The sequence below is a fragment of the Enhydra lutris genome, unplaced genomic scaffold, assembly GCF_002288905.1.
Source record: "Enhydra lutris kenyoni isolate GAN:26980312 unplaced genomic scaffold, ASM228890v2 scaffoldscaffold32, whole genome shotgun sequence".
Classification (NCBI taxonomy): Eukaryota; Metazoa; Chordata; class Mammalia; order Carnivora; family Mustelidae; genus Enhydra; species Enhydra lutris.
The window spans coordinates 17,658,732-17,683,578 of record NW_019154116.1 but is presented as its reverse complement, the minus strand read 5'-3'; the positions used below and the strand labels follow the sequence as shown (position 1 = coordinate 17,683,578).

Sequence of the window (24,847 nt, the reverse complement as noted above, 5' to 3'; positions counted from 1 at the left end):
AATTTTAAGAAAGATAGAAGTTCCAAAACTTCACTTCTTCAAATTATCAGAAACTTTCAGTACACAAATGTTTCCAATTTTTTTCAGCACTACTATAATAGCCATCGTTAGGCAAAGATAATTAAAGCCTTAGAACATATTTTATATAATTGTGAAATAAACACATGGTCCCAGAGACAATTCTACTTTTCTTGGTCAATAGTTATCCATTTATTTGCATTTATTATGAAACTGGTCAAAAATCAGTGAAATGACTCCCTAACTTCTATATTTGGGGAAAATTTTGTATTCAAGTATATCATTATGAGTTGGGATTAAATTGTTGGGTAATTATTTTTTTGAGGTTATTTGGTATATAGAGCTATTTTGTTATAACTTCTTTTTACTTCACAATAATGCAAATGATAACATTTTCATGTGTACAGAAAAATTAAACTCTGGCATTACTAGCCACAATTCAAGCTAAACATAAATTCATACATGTGTTTTCATAAGTTTTTATAAAATATCATTTATGTGCAAAACACAGCTTGTGAGTTATGAGAAAAATGAGACTGAAGTCTATGCTTAAGGATATTAAAGTGTAGGAGCAGTCAGAAATTCACCAAAATAGAGAATTTTAGTAAATTATAACAATGACAATTATGGTTAATTCCAGGGATTTCAAATAAAAGGGCGTTCTTAAACAACCTCCAGGGGGAAGTTGTGAAAGGTTATAAATGACCAAGTGTGATCATTCAATGATAAAGGGTTTAAACATAAAGAATTAGATTTTGTGATGGAATTTTCTGAAGAATTTCATCTGCCTGCATGCCATAGAGTTAGCCATGAAGTGATGTTCTTAGACCAAATGAGAAGAAAGTATCTAATTTGTCTGAAATAATAATAATAATAATAATAATAAATAAAGAATTCTACTAGTTTAATATGCACTAAATTAAGATGAGTGTTATGGTCCACACTGTGAGTGTGAGAAAATGTAAGCTCCAAGATAATTCGTTGTAGCTCCGTGTCACACTGGGCGTGGTGACCAAAGAAGATGGGAATCCTGGACTCTCTCACTCCAAAACAGAATCTCACAAGGACAATCAGTCACTTGCCTAAGCTTATTAGATATATTTTGAGTAAGTTATTAATTGAACTAGTCAATGTGATTTTCATATGCATAGATAGAGTACAATATAGTGAAAAATTATACATTTGCAATGTACATAAAATTGAGTGGACGTTTTTGTTAGTCCATGGGGCACCTGGTGACTCAGTCATTAAGCATCTGAGTTTGGCTCAGGTCGTGATCCCAGGGTCCTGGGATCAAGCCCGACAATGGGCTCCCTGCTCATCAGGAAGCCTGCTTCTCCGTTTCCCACTCCCCCTGTTTGTGTTCCTTCTCTCACTGTCTCTCTCTGTCAGATAAATAAATAAGATCTTAAAAAAAAAAAAAAGAAAGAAAAAGAAAGAAAGAAATTTTTGTTAGTCTTGACATCTATTTATCTATCGTCTATCATCTACCTATTATCTATCTCTCTAGATTTGTTAGACTGCTTATCTATTGTAATTCTATAGTGAATTGGCATGTTTCAGAAATTTGATTGTGTACTGACTGACATCTATTAACTACTAGTATAAAATCACCTCTTTTTTTCATCAAAATAATGGGTTTTATTTGCTTTCCAAATACTAATTTCTGTGGTTAGATTAAAGTCACTTGAGAAGAATTTTTAAAATTGTAGAGAGTTTAATATGAAGTGAAACAACACCTACGGTCTTACTGACCATGGGTTAAGAATTCAAGGAAAATATGCTGAAGATCGTGGTACCAGTGGGTCACGATACACAGAACTTTCCTGTTTTATCAGCTGTACTGAACCCACTTTCTCCTCCCTTTAGTCTGTTTTTGAAAGAATATTTGTTCACTGATATTTTCAATTTGCTAGAAGGCATTAGGCTCTGTGTTAAACTCTGGAGGTTTTAAGATGAATAAGAAGGAATTCCTGCTCTAAAGGAATTCTGAATATCTAAGACTTTATGTTATTACAAATATTTAAAATTAATGAGATGTTTTCTCTAGTGTTTCCATTGGAGAAAAAATTGATTGGCGGTATTTTTAAGGTTCCTTTTTCTTTAGAGATCAGTTTTTGTCACCAACAGCATAGAAAGTAATATTTGACTTTAGCATAGATATATATGAATAATTTAAATCCTCTTTATGAATTGCTCAGTCTAGATACAGATCATACTACTGTAATTGAACAGAGCTATTATTAGATATGGTTTATCTTAACTTGCAATTTCAAAATGAACTGATTTAAAGAGAAAAGAGAAAGAAAGCTTGTGTTACTTATTCATTGCATCTTGTTCAGTTTGCATTATAATTCAGTTTTTTTGTCATAAAAAGCTAAGACTTCATTCTTGAAGTTATTGTAGTTGCAATTTAGTACATAGTCACAAAATTAAATTTTTAACACTGATAGTTATTCAAAAGCAGATGTCCTCTTTAAATAAGGAAGCCTACCCGTTCCAGCATATTTTAACATACTAGGAACCCTGTGTTTGTCAATGCTTTGCAGTTTTCAAAACATTTTCAACTACTTTTCTCACGGGTCCTTGGAAATATCCTATTATTTGGCCAGTATTTATTGAATATTTAATACATAATTTAAAAAAACCCACCACTTTGACCATTGAATGCAAATGGGATCTCGCACAGTATGGTGACCTCAATAGCAGCGTAGGCATTACTCTTTGGAATTAAGTATTTTGGGGGCACCTGGGTGGCTCAGTTGGTTAAGCAACTGCTTTTGGCTCAGGTCATGATCCCAGGATCCTGGGATCCGGTCCAACATCAGGCTCCCCCTGCTCTTCGGGGAGCCTCCTTCTCCTGTTCCCTTTGCCTGCCACTCCGCCTGCCTATACTCTCTCTCTGTCTGTCAAACAAAGAACAAAATCTTTTAAAAAAAGTAAGTATTTTCACGTACATGGGAAGATCTCAGGTGGTGTGCCTCCTTATTCTCTGAGTTAGTTGACAGATATCATGGACCAGTGAAAAGCATAATAAGACTTGGACTCCAGTCGTGGATCTGACAAAAAAAAAAAAAAAAAAAAAAAAAAAAAGTAGGGCAGGATTATACCAAAGTTTTCTCACCTTTAAGTGGGGAATTACAGATCTGTAATTTTCAAACTTGTACATCATTAGGATACTTTGTCAAATGAAATCTTATATGGAATTCCAGTGTACTACATTGAAGAGAACTATGGATAAAGCCAATGATTTTTCTTTGCCACTATAAAACTCCTTAGCCCTAAGGAGGATATTATGAGGGGCATAAGTTCATATCAATTCTAACTTCCTTTCAAAATTTAAAGCTTATTTTTCCCATCCATGAGCATGGAATGTTTTTCCATTTCTTTGTGTCATCTTCAATTTCTTTCATCAGTGTTCTCTAGTTTTCAGAGTATAGGTCTTTTACCTCTTTGGTTAGGTTTTAATATTGCGCTGGAACATTAAAGAAAAACCTTTTAAAAATAAATAAAATGTAGTTTTCCTAGGATTTATTAAAGGTTACAATGCTAGTTACTAATGAACCATTTCTAAGAGATTTCCGATTATAGGTCCCCAAAATGGACATACCTTTGTGTCTCTCCTTTCCCATATGTTCTTCTGACAGTGAAACTAACATTCCTTCAAGAAGTGGGTTCAGTCCTTCTTCCCCTTGAATTTCGAAGTGGACTAGTGACAGCCCTAACAAATGCAGAGGAGATGCATTTCTATGTAACTGTGTTAGGTCATAAATCCAAGAGTTTCTGCCCGGATTTCTCCCATTTTTGAAGTACTTGCCCTTGAATTTTAGCCACTATGCTGCAAAGAAGCCCAGTCTACATAAAGAGACCATGAATGAGTATTCTTGTCTCTACCTCCAGCTAGGCTTTTAGCAAAGAACCAGCGTCAAGTACTAGCCATGTGAATAAATGAAACTTTAGATAACAAAAGCACCAATTCAGGAAGAAATGCCAGTCTTCCTTTCTTTTTCCTTCCTTCCTTCCTTCCTTCCTTCCTTCCTTCCTTCCTTCCTTCCTTCCTTCCTTTTTCTTTCTTTCTCCTTCCTTCTTCCCTCCCTCTCTCCCCTCATCTTTCTTTGTTTCTTTGTTTCTTACTTGCTTACTTTCTTTCATGGTTTAGGTACATTTCATTTGTTTTCTTCCAAGGTCATTCTACAAAAGAACAGATGTAATAACTGAAGGCCAGGCAAGGGGGTGAGAGCAACTTCCTCTTTCCCACCACCTATCCCTGTGTTCCTCAGTTGTGTCACTGCTCCTGTGCCTGGGGGGTAGAGAGCTTACTACTTTCATCTCCCACCTTGCCCAGAATGGGACCTACCACCTAGCACCCCCTGCCCTCAGTCCCCTTTCCCACATGTCGATCCTGGTTACAGGTGGCCATGGTAAGAACTGTTGGGATCCAGTAGGAGTTTTGAATCCCAGAAGGCCATGGGCACAGCCTGTGAATACTCATTTGTCTAATTTGGTGCCCCAGAAATGTTGTTGGGTCCAGCACCTCAATCACAGAAGCCAGCAGCACATTCTCTGGGCAGAGAGAACCAGAGCTTCAGACCTTAGCCAGAAGCTGTGCAGGTACATACTGTCGGACTTGAAGGGACAGTGACCATCCTCCCACATGAAGAACTGGCATTGGATGGTCCAAGCCTTGAAGTTCCTGATGAGTTGCTTCTTCTCAGCCTCCTGGGTAAGCCAGAGTTTGTTGGGGGTGATGTAGCTAGAATGGACATGGTGCTGGGGACAGGCCTTCATGATGTTTTCTGGGAAGTCCCGTCACCTCTTTTGCCGGGGTGCATAGGTGCCTAGGCAGTGGGTGTGGATGAAGTTGGGCAGGAGGCCTCTGACTTGTCCCACACCTTGTCCATTCAGGTGCCACACATGAAACCTTGACTTCCTGCTTCCTCTCAAGGTCCAGGCACTGAAATGGGGCCATGATCTCCTAGGTAGGGTTTGCCTTGGGCTGAGAGTGCTGGGAATAACTATGATACCTTTCAGCAGATAATGGAGACAGGGAGTTCTGGAAACTGTCACCAGCCTCCTCGCCTTGCTGACCAACCCCTCTAGATCAGGATCTGTGCCTCAGCAGGCTCCCACTCAGCTGCAATCCATAGGAACAGAGGGCAGGTAAATGGACTCAGACCCCCCATTCCAGGCTGCTTGTAGCTATGGAGGCTGATAGCTGTATCTATCTCCATAGAAACAGAAGCCTCCCTGGAAATATCTGCAGACCTTGAATACCTTCCTGTAGTGAGTAAAGCAACAGCTGGACCCCTAGTGACAGGCCCTGTGGGCAAGATTTCTGCATGGTGGTTGAGAGCAGGGGCTACTTGTGTTATGAGGCCCTGCTGGGCCCATTCCAGCTCAAGCCCTAGTGAGAATCTTTTCTTTAATATATATTTTAATATTTTTTATGACCCAGATTAGTTATCTATTGCTACATGATAAATTATCATAGAGTTTCTTTGGGTCAAGAATTCTGAAAGGGTTCCTTTATTTATTTATTTATTTATTTATCATTTGGATTTTATTTATTTGAAAGAGAGAGGGGCGCCTGGGTGGCTCAGTGGGTTAAGCCTCTGCCTTTGGCTCAGGTCATGATCTCAGTGTCCTGAGATCTAGCCCCGCATTGGGTTTCTGCTCAGCTGGAAGCCTGCTTCCCTCTCTCTCTCTGCCTACCTCTCTTCCTACTTGTGATCTCTGTCAAATAAATAAATAAAATCTTTAAAAAAATAAGTAAAAGAGAGAGCAAGAAAGAGAGAGCAAGTACGAGCAGGGAGGGAGGGGCAGAGGGAGAAGCAGGCCCCCTCACTGAGACTGTGACCTGAACCGAAGGTAGACACAACTGATTGATCCACCCAGGCATCCCTGAAAGGGTTTGTCTAAAAAAAGAATGGCTTACTATCTCCTCCATGAAATCTGGGAGACTTGAGAGCTCTGGGTCTGGAATCTTCTGAAGACTTCAGAAACCCAAAGTCACTAAAACTTTATGCTTTCTGCAGCTAATCCAGCCCCAAGGAGCAGTATCAGACTTATTATCAAAGAAGACAGCATATTTGGGATTCGTTCAGGTTGTGGTAACACGTGTCACTATTTTGTTCGTCTGTTGTTGAAGTAATTTTTATTGTATGGATATGTCACACAATGGTTTTCCATTCACCAAAGATAGACATTCGCATTGTTGTCAGTTTTGAAGTGTATGCATAATACTTCAATGTGCATTTGAACACAGGTTTTTGTGTGGGCGTTTCTTTCATCCTCTTGGGTAGAAAGTTAGGAGGGGAACTGTTGCATTTTAAGTTTATGTTGAATGTTTACAGAAAGTTCCAACCTGTTTTCCAAAGTGAATTTCCTGTTTCCATCACCAGCAATCCTTTCCATCAACAGCCCATTTTATTTCTCTAGGCAATGATTTGTGAATTTCTGCTTATAAGTCCTGCATTTATTTTGTTAAATTTATTCCCATATATTTTATTATCTTTGGTTTTATTGTGAATTGAGGTTTTCTGTCTCAGTTTCATTCTTTCCAATCTGGATACTTGATTTTTTAAAAAATTTATTTTCATTTGATTATACAATGGTGAATATACGTGGCAAGAACAGCCATTTCTACCCTGTGCCCAATGTTAGAGAGAAAGCACTCACTCTTTCACTGTTGACTATGACGTTAGCTGTAGGGTTCTTATAGATAGACGAGATCAGGTTGAAGATCTTGCCTCCTATTTGTCACTCTTTTTTTTTTAATCAACATATAATGTATTATTTCAGTCTTACATAATTCACAGCACTCACCATAGCACATATCCTCCCCAATGTCCATCACTCCTCCACCCCATCCTTCACAAACCCCCACCTCCAGCAGCCCTCAGTTTGTTTCCTGAGAGTAACAGTCTTTTATGGTTTGACTCCCTCTCTGGTTTCATCTTGTTTCATTTTTCCCTCCCTTCCCCTATGATCTTCCATCTTGTTTCTCAAATTCCTCATATCAGTGAGATCATATGATAATAGTCTTTCTCTGATTGACTTATTTTGCTTAGCATAATACCCTCTAGTTCCATCCATGTTGTTGCAGATGTCAAGATTTGGGGATATTCGATGGCTGCATAGTATTCCGGTGTGTGTGTGTGTGTGTGTGTGTGTGTGTGTGTGTGTGTGTGTGTATGACATCTTCTTTATCCATTCATGTGTTGATGGACATCTAGGCTCTAGATGACTTTTTAAAAATTATGAATGGATGTAAGATTTTGTTAAATACTAATTCTGAATCTATTTGAGACTGCCATGGGTTTTTTGTTTGTTTGTTTGGATTCCTCTATTAATATAGTGTGTTGGATTGGTTATTTTTGGACATTAACCTTACATCCTCAGGATAAATGCCATTTTGTCACTGTGTAGTAATTCTATAATATGCGGTGAAACTGATTTGTTAATATTTTGTTAAGGAATTTTTATGCTTATGTTTATGAGTGGTATTAGCCCATATTGTTTTGTTTTGTATTGTTTTCTTGTGATGTTTTTCATTGGCTTTAGTAGCAGTATACATAGAATGAATTGGTGTTTCCTTCTCCATTTTCTGAAAGTTTGTGAAGAATTGGTATTATGTGGTCTTTAAATAGTTGATAGAATTCCCCCAGTGAGGTGCCTGGGTGTCTCAGTCAGTTAGCCGTCTCCCTTCAGCTCAGGTCATGATTCCAAGGTCCTGAGATCCAGCCCTACATCCAGTTCTCTATTCGACAGGGAGTCTGCTGCTCCCTCTGCCTCTGCCTGCTGTTCCCCCAGTTTGTGCTCTCTCTCTCTCTTCAAATAAATAAATGAAATCTTTATCTTTAAAAATAAAAATAAAATCTCCAAAAAATTTCCAAAGTTTAAAAAAAAAGAAAAAAAAAAAAAAGAAGAAGAATCCCCCCAGTGAAGGCATGTGTGTATGAGTTTTTTCTTTCTTGGGAGATTTTTAATTACAACTTGATTTTATTTATTTGCTGAAGGCCTATTAAGGTTTTATATTTTAAAGGTCAGTGTTGGTCTTTCTAGGAATTTGTTCAGTTCATTTATGTTGACAAATTTTTGGCAAAAATTTATAATATTCTTTATAGTATTTTAACTCATTTATGATAAACAGTGATCTTTTCCCCTTATTCCTTGTTTTTCTTTTAAAGATTTTATTTATTTTTATTTTGAAGATTTTATTTCTTTTTTTGACAGGCAGAGATCACAAGTAGGCAGAGAGGCAGGCAGAGAGAGAGGAGGAAGCAGGTTCACTGCTGAGCAGAGAGCCCAATGTGGGGCTCAATCCCAGGACCCTGGGATTATGACCTGAGCCGAAGGCAGAGGCTTTAACCCACTGAGCCACCCAGGCACCCCTTATTCCTTGTTTTTGAAATTTGGGCTTTACTTTTTGTTTTCTTAATCGAAACTATACTTGAAAATCCTACTAATAAGGAAATTCTAACTCAGACTGACTCAGAAAGCTCAGGGAGCTCACTGAGATACATCAAGGGATGGAGAAAGAACTTTTGAAGGCACAGGGGATAAAAACAAAATGATTTCTTGATTAGATTATGTGAGCCAAGAACTATTAATAAGCTGGTTATTAAATATAAACAACATGCATCAATAATAATTAGAATTTAAATGATTTGACTACAAAGAACACAGCAATTAGTCATGTAAGATTTAGTTTTTTTTAAATTCACTAAATTTAGGGATGCCTGTGTATATCAGTCCATTAAGCATCTGCCTTCAGCTTAGGTCATGATCTCAGGATCTTGGATCTAGTCCCACATTAGGCTCCTTGCTCAGGAGGGAGCCTGCATCTCCCTCTGCCTGCTGCTCCCCCTGCTTCTGCATGTTCTCTCACTCTCTCTCTCTGTTGAATAAATAAATAAAATATTTAAATAAAAAAAATAAAATAAGGGGCGCCTGGATGGCTCAGTGGGTTAAAGCCTCCGCCTTCTGCTGAGGTCATGATCCCAGGGTCCTGGGATCGAGCCCCACATTGGGCTCTCTGCTCAGCAGGGAGCCTGCTTCCTTCTCTCTCTCTCTGCCTGCCTCTCTGCCTACTTGTGATCTCTGTCTGTCAACAAATAAATAAAATCTTTTAAAAAATAAAATAAAATAAAATTTACTAAATTTATATTTGAAACTTTCCCCTAAGTATTCAGTGATAACTAGTTTCTACATGGTGAAAATGTTAAAATAATGCTCATGCTAAGTTGTGATTAAACAAATTTTATCATCGCTGTCCCAAATACAGATTAGATGAGTCAGATGAAAAAGGGTCATTAGTTCCTCAACAAAATTTTCTGAATTATATGCATAAATGAAAAAAATCTATATGACTCCAACAAATTGCATTTTCTTGTTAAAAATTCATTGCTTAGGTATGGTAGTTCTTGAACAGAAATGTTACTGCTTCCCAAATTGGCTTGTCCCTCTGCCCCTCCCCAACTCATGCTCTCCCTCTCTCTCTCAAATAAACAAACAAAATCTAAGCACAAATGAACAACACACACAAAACTCTCTTCTTGGGGCACCTGGGTGGCTCAGTGGTTAGGCCTCTGCCTTCGGCTCAGGTCATGATCCCAGGGTCCTGGGATCGAGCCCTGCATTGGGCTCTCTGCTCAGCGGGGAGCCTGCTTCCTCCTCTCTCTCTGCCTGCCTCTCTGCCCACTTGTGATCTCTGTCTGTCAAATAAATAAAATCTTTAAAAAAAAAAAAAAAACTCTCTTCTTTATATGGCCTCAGGACTTGTACTTTATATACCATACAAAATAGAAAGTGGAAACTGATTTTTATGTTGGCAGATTAAATAGGCTAAATAATTCACATAAATTCCTAAACTAATCTGTAATATTAATTTGTTGTCTATTTTTTCAATAGCTAAATAAATTTTAGTTGTTTTCTAATACACAATATATACTCGAGTTTAAGAGCATGAACTTGGAACTAGAACCCCATCTTGTTACCTCCAACTTGTGATTTTTGGAAGAGTCACATCCCCCTTCTGTTCCTCAGAGATCCACATGCAATAATAGGGATAATAATAGTGTCTATAACAGAGTTACTGTGAACCTTAAAAGAGTTAATCTATGTAACATATTTTAGTATAGGTACACTGTAATCATAAAATATTAAGCATATACTTTTAAAATTTTGTTATTTTCGATAATTTCCAGTTTCTTCTTAGGAAAGTGAACCAAGTTTAACCAAATCATTGAATTTTAATTACATATTATGCTATAGGAGTAATTGATACCAAAAATAGATACAGAGCTAGATAACCTCCAAGAAGTACACTTCGTAATGAATAGTGTAATTTACCAAAGGTGAGCTAACATTTTATAAAACACCACCACTTATTTAATACAACAAACCTATGAATTTGGGACTCTAATACTCTGTGCTTTATAGGGAGAAACCAAGTTAAAGGTAGATTAAATAACTTGTGAAAACAGCCAACATTTTCTACCAAATAAGATAATTCCCTGTGGCCAATATTAATTTTTAAATCATAGATACTTTCTGCATCCATCTCCCAAGATTACCAATACACCTTCTATAAGCACATCCCCTATTCCAGAATGTACCATTCATCCTTACTTTGTGTTATCTTTGTGTGTCCTGGTACACGATGATGGGTTTCGCAGCGTCATATGTGAATATGTATACATTTATTATAATACTGTTTATAGTGCTTATTGTTTTCTAATAAATTTTAGCACAGCAGGATAGCGGAGAGTTGGCAGAATCAGTCATGTGTTGAGATTTTGTATGCTTCTTCCAAAGAATCCAGATAGAGTTCTCAAAGAATACTAATATTATGACTCTTCAGCAGCACTGCAGATGAAGGTTTAACACCTAAACCAAACCATAGAGAAGGTCTGGTGGCATATACATGGTATTTGGATTTCCATAGTCCTGGGTTTGAATCTTAATTTCTCATTCCCCTAAATGTGTGACTCTACACAAGGTCCTTCAACAATTTGGAGCAGTTTATCCATCTGTAAAATTTCATATGGTAAAATTTTATACCAAAAAAGGTAAACTGTGCATGCTATGCCTTACTAATTTAATTGTTTTGAGTCTTCTTCAGCAAATGACAGGGAGACAGGTAATATATCAAGGGCTAGGGCTAAAACTTGTGATGGGACTTGGTAGTTTTTCAAAACAACACTTTTTTTTTAATATAGGAAAAAAATCTTGTTTACTCTTTTCTTATCACCAGCAAGTCACTTTAGCGTGTATCCTAGCTTTCCATAATCTATGTCTTCTACTTCCTTAAGTCTGTTTTTTAAATCTTTATTTATAAAAAGCCCTCTCTCCTTCATTTTCCTTGTAATTTATCATCCTTTTCAGGAAGAATCATTATGAAAGAACTTTTTAAATATGTAGAAGATCCTACCCAATGAAGTTTTAATTATATGGACACAACATAGAAAACATGTTTGATCCAGTGAAAATTATCACTATTGGTGAAAGTTGGTTCTGTGAACTAACTCTGGTATGATGGCTACATGCTTGATAAAATACTAGCTAGGCAGTTGTCCTTAACTTCGGTGGTGTGTGAATTTCAGGTATAAACACTAGTATGATGCACTGCTAGTGCTCCAACAGCAAAACATTGATACCATACTCACCCATCCTTTTATCATTTATATTTTGCACATGGCAGAGCTTCCTGTAAAGGAAGGGTCATTTAGATTTATAATGGCTGATTTTAAAAAGTAATAATAAGGGATGCCTGGGTGGTTGGTTAAGCTTCTGACTCTGATTTTGGCTCAGGTCATGATCTCAGGGTCTGGGATGCAGCCCTGCATTGGGCTCTGTGCTCAGCAGGGAGTCTGCTTGTCTCTCTCCCTCTGTGCTCCCTACTCCACCTCAACAGACACTCTCTCCAAAATAAATCTTTTTTTTTTAATTAAAAAAAAGCAATTTAACACTATTTAGTATAAGAGCAATAACTGACCTGGTTTTGTAATTGTTTGTTCTCTTTTTCTCTTTTCAACAGGTAACCCATTATTAAGCAGCAAAGTCAACATATTGATTAATGTCTTAGATGTCAATGAATTTCCTCCAGAAATATCTGTGCCATATGACACAGCTGTGTGTGAAAATGCCAAACCAGGACAGGTATCTTATCAATATTGTTAACTAATAACATAAAAAGACCTACTATATGCATATGTTTCAGGGTATAAGACCACACATAAATGCATGCACACACACACACACACACACACACACACACACACACGTCAATATCGATATCAACATTGATATTGATAATGATCGAGGGATAAGTAGATTTTTTTTCCCTGGTTCATATGTTTTCATAAAAATAAAAAACCACAGGGGATATTAAACTTATAATTAGGGGTGCATTTATGGATGTAGAAGTAACATCCCAAGGGATAAAGTGATGATGGCCTAGTGAATATTCTTCATATAACTAAAAAGTCTAAGATTACAAATCTGCTCTATTTTCACTCCTTTACTGTGGAATTTCTATGGAATCTGTGACCATAAACCTAGTAAGCAAACAACTTTACAGTGCGTTTTTCTAGAGTGTTTCTTGCTTTGCTCACATGCTTTATGAAGGGGTATCTCAGAAAAGCTCTGTAGCCCATTAAAAATGTAAGGCTTCTTTCTCTAGTGGCTTTGAGTAGAACATCTGGGTTATTCAAAATCTCTGAATTACATTTTCCTTATTAAGTCAGTATTGCTCTGGTTCTAATGGAAGATGTCATGAGGGATGACCACATGGTTATAAGAGTTACTGTCAGAATTCTAGATTTAATGTGATTGTTGGTGTTGGTGTTGGGTAGCCATTTTTTTTTTCCTAGACTATTATAGATGGATGAATAAAATAACATAATATGTTATAATGTGATATGATGATATGATATAATGAATGAATCAATCATGAAAAAATGATGACAGTATGTCATGAAATAAGAATATGATTAATCCAATACTGTGCACCTAAGTTTCAAAGGAAAAATATATCAGTATGCTTGGTTCATTTTGTATTTTAACCACCTTTAAATAGCATAACTATTCATTTAAGTAAATTTAAAGTTTTAATAACTACTGAAAAAATCTTGATATTTGAAACAGTATCTTTATTGAAAAAGGTTATTCTTTAATCTTCAGTATTTGTTTCAATTTGAATGTTTTATACTAGAAAATCTGTTTATATGTAGAAAATCTGTTCCATAACCCTAATCCTGTGATGTCAAGTAGCTATGTAGTTATTAAATTAAAATTAAATAAAATTAAAAATCAGTATTCTCCTTATTACTAGCCACATTTCATTTGCTGAATGGCTGTATGTAATAAGTGGCTACCATTTTTTTGTCCATTATAGATATAAAACATTTCCATCAGTACAGAAACTTCTAGTGGACTGTGCTTCTCTAGTCCTTTCTCTGATAATTTGGGGAAAGTATTAGCTTTATTACAACATGACTTATTTATAGAAAAATTTGCATCCTTAATTTTGAATAGACACAGAAATACGTTAAAATGAAGTATTAACCCTTTATCACCTTAAATACACCCACAATTTACATGGGATAAGGCCAGTGCCCACTTCAGTATCTAAAAGAGTAGATGCTACATCAATGTTTAAACAAATAATAAACCTGTTTGGTTATTTGAGAAGTTACAAGAGGTTTTCTGAAATTCCATAACTTAGCAATTTCTCACTTTCCAGATCCTTCCACCCTCACCCCCAAAACCCAATCCTCTATTTTATTAGATAGTTAGGGATATTAATTATTTTATATTGATCAGACTCTTGTAATGCACCAAATGAAAGTCCTTTGGAAATAGAACTCCATTTGATGCTTCCCTGCTTGTCTGGTAAATTGAAGAGTTTAAAAAGTTGGGAAAAGTAGAAATGACCCAAGATAACTTGGTTTTCTTAGATCTGAACAAAGTGGTAAGCAATCTGTATGGGGTCCTTGGAGGCTCTTTTTCTAATAAATGCCTATTGGGTTTTCTACTGGGCCACATTTGTTCCTTGAGTTTTCGGGGAGTATGGTATGTGAGAATTTTCTGCTTTTAACCCAAGGCATTTTAGCCTTTGTCTAGGAACTATGCATAGGAACTCTCTATCTCTTCTGGCCTATAATTGGATATATATGTATGTATGCACGTATTATCTATCAAGAGACAAAAGAGAAAAGAGAGAAAGATGATGCTATCTAAATCAACAATAATATATATATATATAGTGAATTACTGAAGTAGGAGAATTCTTTTTTTCCTTAGGGCAATGACTCCCAAGTGTCAATTCCAGATAAGTGCCTGTTTATGCCAAAACTTTCTTCTCTGTCTGCTGTTTGAAAGGTCATTGCTTCATTCTAAAGTTATGTTCTTGATATTTTTTGATGTTAAATAACTTTAATTTAGTAAATGATTATGCTGCCTATAGTAGTTAAAGGCAAAACAGAATACCTGGTAAACCAATCCCCTAATAATTTACAGAAAATTAATGGATGGGATATAATGATCTGACTGAACATAATGAGTTTAGGTGAAGTTACATAAGTTGAAGTTTTATAGAACTGTGACTGATTCCCACTGCATCAGGGAACTGAAATTCTCATTAGAAAACTGATTTGTCAAATTAGAAATTACTAATATGGCACCAGACCCTCAAAGGCACTGAATATATGCTTGTGTGTGAGTGTGTGTACATGCACTCAACTCTATGGGGAGGTAGAACATAGTAAGAAGATTGAGTTTTAGCCATGGAATGAAAACAAAAGGTCGTAAATAAATTACATATTAAAAAAAAGTCATGTACTTAATGGTTTCAATCTAAGAACACATGATGTATGCTTTTGCCCACTGTGACCAAGACACAGTACCTGAAATGTAAGGTCTTCCTTTGGTAGATTAAAATTTCGTCTAAGGGAGTAACCACCTGAGCAGTACTCTACTCTCACTCTCTTCTGCACACATTTCCTGAAATTCTTTCTGACACAAAGCCATTGGATATATTAATAAATGCAACCTCAAAGGTATTATAATTTGCTTATCTATGTAGTGAATTATCAATTTCACAGTTTGGCTCTCAGAAGTTATTTTTAATCTCCAAATTCTTAAGGGCATTTTCTTGAAGTATCAGAATTTTAACTACTAAACACACAACCTATGGAAGCGATTTAAGAAAAAATTTGAAACCGGGCTGCTAGTGCTTACTTCTTAAAAAAACTTTATGAAAATACACTTAGTATTCTTGCTCACTGGGGAAAAACAAACATAAGGATAAAAACAGATTTACATCCTTTGTATTTCTCTTTCTCATCATTTTATTTATTTATGAAAATAAAATGCATTCTCACAAACAAAACTACACTAAAATTTTGCTATCTCAAGGGCTTTTAAATAATCAGAGATTTTCTTTCCAGTAAGCATTTTCATATTTAGGTTAGAAAGCATGTATTTTATTTAGTTTAAAATGCAAGCAAGTGCATTTTAATTTTATTTTGCTTATTAGTGAGAATTTTCAATGGTGTTTTTTAGTTATGCAGATATTGATTTGGAATTGCCCCACACTCTATAATTATACTTATGCCATTATGAACTGTAAATGTTTAGATATTTGTTCATAAAAATTATTTGTATATAATTAGCCCACTGATATGAATCCTAAAAATGTCATTTCTATCTCCTTGCATGCATCATTGGGTAAACTTATTAACCTGGTGTATGTAAAGTTCCCTTTGAAACTCATGACTGACTTCAGGTTTCATCTCAACTTTGTTTCAGATAATTCAGATAGTCAGCGCTGCAGACCGAGATCTTTCTCCTGCTGGGCAACGATTCTCCTTTAGATTATCACCTGAAGCTGCCATCAAACCAAATTTTACAGTCCATGACTTCAGAAGTAAGTTTACCACCTAAAAAAAACTTACCTCTTATAATGTAACTTTGTAAAAGGACACAAAGATAGAAATCAATGTTTTTTCTAAAAGCACTCAAGTTCATAAAATATGAAAATCCATATATAAGAAATATAAAATTCTATAGCTAGCAGTAAATTAAATATTTAATCTGTATAGATGGTATCTAATGAGGCAAATTGCTTCCATTTATAATGTAGACAGTCTCTTAGTGAGTCAAGCAAAACCAGCCAATCTGAGAAATTGAATGCTTTCTATGTTTTAAATATATCATTTGTTCCACCTGCACATTACTTGCACAAACAGATGGATAACTTCTTGGTAACTGGTTTATTTGAATGACACAGGGTACAGCACAGGTTAAGAACGCAGGCTTGTAATGAGAAGGACAGAGGTTTTCCTTCCCACTCCATTATGTCCTCAGTGGCAGATTCTCAGTATAGTAAGCTATACTGAATAATTTTAAACTCATACATGTACTGAATCAACGGCATAGTATTTATATTAAATAAAATAATGCATGCAAATCATTTAACACAATACCAAGGTGATTTTAGTTACCGTCTCTACCATGATATCTGCGTTTCCGTATCTGCCACCAATGCTGCTACCATCACCACCTCTGCAATTGCTACTAATACTATCAGATTTACCGGTAGACTCATAAAAATGCAATGGACACAGGATTACAAATATTAAAGCTAACTGCTGGTCAATTGTTCTTAACATTATTAGTTCTGTAACTGTGGATATTTTATCCCTTCTAAGTTTCCATAGTTATGAGATTGGGATTAGAAACATCTGAGTTCAGAGTATTGGATAGTAAAAAGCTAATTTCTTACTAAATTCTATTCTTAGAGAACAAATGAGCCAATTGTGATGACATGATCATGATGATGATGATGTTGGTGATGGGATGGACAGAAGTCAAAGGATGGCTGAGAAAATTTACTTTTCTGCAAATATTTAGAGGAAAGAAATCAGACATTTTGTCACAGAAGGGAATTCAGAAGAATCTGCTTCATCCAACAGTGTAATGTGAGGAATGTGTATAAAGGCAACAGGGTCCCAAATATGAGAAGCCTTCTAAGTAGAGAGACCACATATTTTGTTACAAAAACTAGAACACTATAGAGAATAGAAGTGGACAATATTAGTAATTTTAATTAGAACAGCTCACCTAAAATAGGGCTGTCCAAGACAAATCAGACCCTGTGCTTATTCTAACTACCTGCCATTTGAAAGGATATTAACTTAAATCCAATGACTTCAAAAGTCTTTGTAAGATTTACGAGAGCATAGGGGCACCTGGGTGGCTCAGTGGATTAAGCCGCTGCCTTCCGCTCAGGTCATGATCTCAGGGTCCTGAGATAGAGCCCCGCGTGCATTCCAGCTCTCTGCTCAGCAGGGAGCCTGCTTCCTCCTCTCTCTCTGCCTGACTCTCTGCCTGCTTGTGATCTCCCTTTCTCTGTCAAATAAATAAAATCTAAAAAAAAAAAGATTTATGAGGGCATAATATGTTCAGATTTGCATTAGGGAATCAGTTTGGTTGTAGTATGGAAAATATAATAGGAGGACTTAGGATTATTTCTGAAGCTATTGCAGGAGTTGGTGAGAGGATATTAAATTAGGGTAATGGCTAATGGAGATACGTGGATAGAGATAGAATTCACAGGGCTTGATGCTAGATTGCCTACAATGTTTATGTATTATGTAAATACTATGGAGAAGAAGACTAATCATTCTTCCAGATCCCTGGCTTGAGCAACAAAGTAGATGGTCACATCATTCAGGAACATAGAATGACTATTTACCTCACTGTATCTTTGCTGGAAAATAATCTTTGCTGGAAAATATATATCTGATTAATCATGATAACATGAATCAGATCATTTTGCCTCATAGCATAGTGTTTTCTCACAGCTTGAATATTGTTTGCTATTCATATGTCATTTACTGTATACCTTCTTTTATCTAAAGTTATATTTTAAGTATAAGTGTAAGTTTTTAAAAATAATAGAAACATTTTTTAACCTCACATATTTATCTTTTAAAAAAATTCCCCTTGGAGCTAGAACATTTAAGTTCTCACTTAGCAAATTTCACTTCTATAATACAGTGGTATCAACTATAGTCACTGTGTTATACATTAGACCGTCAGGCCTTATTCATCTTATAATCAAGAGTTTGTATCTTTTTATCAATCTTTCCCCATTTTCTCCACCCCAGGCCCCTGACAACCACATTTCTGCTGTCTGCTTTTAGGAATTCCTTTTTTTTTTTTTTAAATCTTTTTTTAGATTCCACATGTAAATGTTACCATGTACAGCATTTCTTTTTCTTTTTCTGGCTTATATCACTTGGCATAATACCCTCCAAGTTAATTCATGTTGTCACAAATGGCAATATTTCCTTCTTTCTTGTAACCAAATAATACTCCATTGTGTGAATATATATATTTATAGTTTATATGATATGTATTAACTTTACCTCTTTCTTCAGTAGAAACTATATTAGAAATGGACATGACGTTTAATATCTTTTTTTCCCCACCATGAACAGCACAATGAATTTTGTATGGTCATATCTCAATAATAATAATAGATTGAAAATACAGTAATCCTCCCCCGCTTCTCTGTTAGGGGATAATGGTCTAAGACACCTAGTGGATGCCTAAAACCAAACACAGATAATACTGTACTATATATATATATATATATATATATATATATATATATATATATATCTTTTACTATGGACACATACCTATGATAAAGTTTAATTTATAAATTAGGCACAGTAAGTAACTAACAGCAATAACAATAAAATAGAACAGTTGTACAAATATGCTCTAATAAAAGTTACGTAAATAGGACCTCTCTCTTTCTTAAACTACTTCATATTGTACTCACCCTTCTTCTTGTGATGATGTAAGATGATAAAATGCTTACATGAGTAGATGAAATGACCTTTGGACTGTACATCAGGAAGTGGATCAGCTGCTTCCAGGCCAAGGTTGACTGAAATCAGCGAAAGTAAAAACATGGATGGGGGGCGGGGCTACTGTAAACTTTAACAAAAGGGTAGGATGTCCTTTGTTATAATACATTCAGGAACATTGAATCCATGGTTCCTCAAGTGCATATATATCAGTTTCTCTAACTCCTATTTTTATTAATAATTTTCACCCAGATTTCAAACTTCAGTCCTGACTGTTCCTTTTCCTCAGACTCAAGTACTCAAATCAGTTGCTGAAGATTTCAATGTTAATTCAACGAGTCCCCATTTCTTTATTCCTACTGTCATCAAAAGTACCAGGTATTACTAAGTCTCACTGGGAATATTATAATTGACAATTGGCATCTTGATGTTGTGTTTTCCAATTTAAAAAATTTCCTCTATATAATAACAAAGTCATCTTCCCATGTAAAATGATCTTTTTTTTTTTTTTAAGATTTTATTTATTTATTTGACTGACAGAGATCACAAGTAGGCAGAGAGGGAGGCAGAAGAGAGAGGAGGAAGCAGGGTCCGCGCTGAGCAGAGAGCCTGATACGGGACTGGATCTCAGGACTCTAGGTTCATGACCTGAGCCGAAGGCAAAGGCTTTAACCCACTGAGCCACCCAGGTGCCCCAAAACAGTCTTATCAAGTAAAATTTTCTCAATGAAATGAGTCTAGAGAAGCTGCTTAATTTTTAATTATTGAATCTAGAATATACAAAGAGACAAATGGAATATTATTGAGATAGTAACATTTTTCTGACTTACCTGTATTTTAATGAGTAATATATATTTCTAAAATTAGTTTCAATGATTCCAAAGTCGATATTATGTATGGCTCTAATAAAGTAAATATTAACGTGTTTTTATAACAAAATATTTCAAGGAGTTACTTTAATAGACACAAAAAATGAAATGGTGTTATGAATAAAACCAAATTCCCACTTCTATATGTAGAAATAAAAGAAGTAAAGAATGAATGCATGTAAAATAATACTTTTAATAGCAGTATTAATTGCATTTATATAAAAGCTAATATATTTATTGCCTTGAATCATTCTAAGTAAATATTACTATTGTTGATTTTGTCAGAACTAAAATGAATTATTTTTGTCTTTATATTAAAATACTGATTATTGTAATTTATTATGTTTAAAGTTTTAATGAATTTTTTTAAAGATTTCATTTATTTATTTGACAGAGAGAGAGAGAGATCACAAGTAGTCAGAGAGGTAGGCGGGCGGGTGGGGGGGTGAAGCAGGCTCCCTGCTGAGCAGAGAGCCTGATGTGGGGCTCGATCCCAGGACCCTGAGATCATGACCTGAGCTGAAGGCTGAGGCTTAACTCACTGAGCCACCCAGGCACTCCTGAATCTTGATGTTTCTAACACACTTTATTTTATTTTCCATTTTCCATGTACAGAGTGAAAGATGTATACACACACACACACACTCACGCACACACAAACACATGCATATATACATATACATGCACAAAAGTGAAAGATATGCATATATACATCTATGCATTTTTTTTTTACCATATAATCATAGATACAGATCTGGGAAAAATAAAAAAATCAAATGCTAAATTGATATTTGTTGTATTTTAAAGAACAGATTCTTAGGTGAGATATTTTGCAGACTCGTGCTTTGTAATCTCTACTCTTTCATCATGTAAGCAAACACCCACAGATACACTTTTTTCTCAATGAGATTTTGATGTTAAAAAAAAAATGGGTCAACACCCATGCACACAGTGGGTTAACACAGCATACCTCTAGTCTCATAAACAGTTTTATATTCTTTCTGAATTGAAAATTTAATTCTTACACCAGACAAGATTAATGTTTCTTCTTTTCTTAAGGGTTATTTTGATTGCATTTGATTCCATTTGTCAGCTTTCATAATAATAAAAGAAAGAATTAAAATACGGATGCCTTTTTGCTAATGCAAGAAGAGATTCCTACTGTTTAACCTATACCAAATTGAAGATCTGAAGCGAAGCTTTTAGTAACCCTCTTACCACAAATGTCATGTTTTGTAGACAACACAGCTGGAATTGAAACCCGAAGAAATGGATACAGCCGCAGACAGCAGGAGCTGTATTTCCTCCCTGTTGTAATAGAAGACAGCAGCTATCCTGTGCAGAGCAGTACAAACACAATGACTATTCGAGTTTGTAGGTGTGACTCTGATGGGACCATCCTGTCTTGTAATGTGGAAGCAATTTTTCTACCTGTGGGACTCAGCACTGGGGCTTTGATTGCAATCCTACTGTGCATTGTTATACTCTTAGGTTGGTTTCAATATTAATCACATATTCTCTCTCTCTCTCTCCATCTCTCCCCATCTCCTCTAGCCTGTCTCTTCACAATTTACCGTGTAAATCAGGTTTTCTTCGTGAAGATGTCACATCTGGATAGAAGGAAGATGATCTCTATTGAATATTTTTATTAATGCTAATTTTCTAATATCTAAATATCAGAACACAAAACTATGGTCAAACCCTTGGGGATTTTCAACTAATAACAGCTGGTGGCCCTTGCCACAGTGAAATTTTCTGTAACAATCATCCCATGTACGGCAGTGGGTTTTTTAAAGTGTGTTTTTTTTTTTTTTTAATTCATTGTACATTCCAGTAATTGTTGCTACCTAATAAGATATTATATAATCTTCAAAAATATACTACATGAACAGTAGCTCTCAAATGCCAGTTCAATAAAAGAAGAAAAGGAAAGAACAGGAAAGGAGTGAGAGAAAGTGAAAACACCCCCAACTTTGCTTTTTTGTCACCCTGTTTAAACTGCCAGCCAAAAGCAGTTCTTATCCCACTTTTCTCACATCTCCTCACATCAAAATTCTAACCATTCCCACTAGAACACCACACACTGAAATATCTAGAAGCATTGCAAAGGAAAAAGGACTGAGGTAATGTATTCTGTAACATCTCTGTAAGAATTAATATAAATCTACTTTAGGGGTTTCCCTCTTCCTTCAATTCTGTTCAGCTGGTTCCCTTCACTTATTAATTCACTGGCAGATTCACAAAACCAGAGAGAGCTTTTCTGTTTTGCCAGTCCTTTCTTTAAATTTAAATGGAACAGAGGTACAATTGGGCATCGTGGAATCCATTTATACATGCTTCACAAATGTAGGTACACACCTCTATCTTAAGATTAAAAAAACAAAAGCCAAAAAACTGGGATGTAAAGCTGGAGTAAGGCATTACATCATAGTTTATGGAGAACATTCTCCAAGTGAGAAGCTCATGTTAGTTTGCAGATTGAAGTTCTAGTCCAATTTGCTTGGTATCGACATTAATTCCACACAAGTGACTCTCGTATACAGAAGAAAAGTTTCCTTTCTGTCCTTATAATTCATAAGAAGTTAGTGCTGGTATCTGTTTGTGCTGATGATATGAACCTTAGAAGGGAGGATTCAGAATAACATTCGTATATCTGAAATCGAACACCAGCAAGCAGGTGTTTAACCTCAAATCAAATGTTACGTTTTAATGCTTCTCTCCTGTCTGGGAGCCACCTGAGTCCCAGAGTATTTCCACATCCACCTAGCATGACTTGGCATGTTCTGGAGGCTCACCTTTGGCCTCTCTGGCCCTCTTACAGTGTAGTGAGTGATCTTGCTCAGGTCGGCCGCAGTGTCCACAGTGCACCTCACACTTCCAGGGGGAGCTGGCCAGGATACAGCTGGGAATGGTGGCTCTATGAGTCCTGCCATGGGGTGTACTTAAAAATCCAACTATTCTTGGACTTCCTTAACCAATCTCAGACTCCTTCAGATCTTTCCACTTATCCTTAGCCATTTTCATATCTTTCTTGGGATGAGGGGAAGCAAGAGTGCCTTGTGGTGTCTAGGAATCTGGTAGGGGGCCCCGAGTAGGGCCCTTCTCCGTCGCAGCACTCCAAAGCCATTTTATATGCAGGGCATCTCTGTGACGCTTGTAGATTCTCACCCACTCTCTGTGTGAACAATCAACTTTTTAGTTTTTGGATTTCCCTAAGTGCTGGGAGGAGTTAAGAGGTCTAAACACCTCTTTAAGACCTGTTGTCCAGGACCTCTACCTAGATATCCTCCCTCTTTCCAGTTGGTCAAACTTTAGTTTTGGAGGAAGAGGGAATAAATGAGCTTTCACCATCACTCAATCTTCTCTAATACCTAATTTTAGGATAAGAGTCTTCTAGACCCTGCTATAGTACATCAGACACACTTTGGCTTCCAACCTATTACCACCTCTGTGAAGGAGAGGGGCTTTTAGGATGAGCAAAGTTGAGCACTGATTTCATCATTTGAATCTATGCCCATCTGTTTCTAGAGGCAATAAACTTCCCCCCGTTTTTATTTTTTTAAGATTTTATTTATTTATTTGAGATAGAGCAAGAGAACATGAAAGCATTCACACTTGAGGTAGAGGGAGGAGCAAAGGGAGAAGGAAAAGCGGACTCCTTGCTCTGCAGGCACTCTGACATGGGTCTCAATCCCAGGACCCCTAGATTATGCCCTGAACTGAGGGCAGACACTTAACTTACTGAGCCACCAAGATGCCTGGAAATAAACGCTTCATGATTTATAAAATGAAGGCCCTTATACTCTACACTCTTCTTTCCTTCCTTCTTTTCTTCCCCTTTTAAAATTTATTGCTTTTAATAGTTATTGTCTCATGAAGATTTGGGTTTTTCTTAGAAATATAAGTAATTGTTGCAACTGGGAAATCTAGCTATGAATAATATGTGTTATTTATGGGCTCTAATATTCAAGTTTTATTATACCACCACTATACAGCTCTCTGTATGCTTACAACAACTATTCCTTTAAAAAAATTGTGACACACACTTTTTAACTGATACTAAAATTTTTAGATATAACATAAATTAAATATAAGACTGTAATTGCTTGGTTTTGTGAATAATTTGGCTAAGATTTGTTAGCTACAATTTCAAAATGAATTTGAGTAAACATAGATATGGTCCTTTTTGTGTAATATGCTTACTTTGAAAATAACATGTTGGCCAGCCCTGATCGATTTTATGGAGATATGAACTACACATTCTCAACTTGCAATTTTTGTCTTCTAGCCATAGTTGTGCTGTACGTAGCTTTGCGAAGGCAGAAGAAGAAAGACACTTTAATGACCTCTAAAGAAGACATCAGAGACAACGTTATCCATTATGATGACGAAGGAGGTGGGGAGGAGGACACCCAGGCTTTCGACATTGGTGCTCTGAGAAATCCAAAAGTGATTGAAGATAACAAAATTCGCAGGGATATAAAACCAGACTCTCTCTGTTTACCTCGTCAGAGACCACCGGTGGAAGATAACACAGACATACGGGATTTCATTAATCAAAGGCTACAGGAGAATGATGTGGACCCAACCGCCCCACCATACGATTCATTGGCAACATATGCATATGAAGGAAATGGCTCAGTAGCAGACTCCCTTAGCTCTATAGACTCTCTCACCACAGAAGCGGACCAAGACTACGACTATCTGACGGACTGGGGACCCCGTTTTAAAGTCTTGGCAGACATGTTTGGTGAAGAAGAGAGTTATAACCCCGATAAAGTCACTTAGGGCAAAAGTGAAGGACAAAACACAACCAAAAGGAGACATTTAAGAAAAAGAAACATAAGTAGAAATCACACACACACATACACATAGGTGTACACATGTGCACAGAAACACACACACACACACACACACACACACACACACACACACCAGGCTTTATAGGACACAATCCTTTGTTATCGGGTTTCTAGCAAGTTGCTATATTTATCATATTGTCAGTTTTGTTTTTTTTTCTTCCAACACAAGATAAATCCTATTATGTGTACTTGCTTGGTTTTGTTTTGTTAT

At 36.2% G+C, this 24,847-nt stretch overlaps 1 protein-coding gene across 2 annotated transcripts in view; it reads left to right on the top strand.

The window, feature by feature from the left end:
• The window catches only part of LOC111153436 (cadherin 12), a 254,044-nt gene extending 229,407 nt beyond the window's left edge, over positions 1 to 24,637 (top strand). For both annotated transcript variants that reach the window (XM_022512453.1, XM_022512452.1), the window contains 4 exons: positions 12,059 to 12,180; positions 15,832 to 15,949; positions 21,014 to 21,265; positions 24,063 to 24,637. In XM_022512453.1, the coding sequence (XP_022368161.1) occupies positions 12,059 to 12,180; positions 15,832 to 15,949; positions 21,014 to 21,265; positions 24,063 to 24,562 (992 nt within the window). In that variant the 3' untranslated portion in view covers positions 24,563 to 24,637. The remainder of the gene's footprint in view (positions 1 to 12,058; positions 12,181 to 15,831; positions 15,950 to 21,013; positions 21,266 to 24,062) is intronic.
• Positions 24,638 to 24,847: the final 210 nt, after the last annotated feature.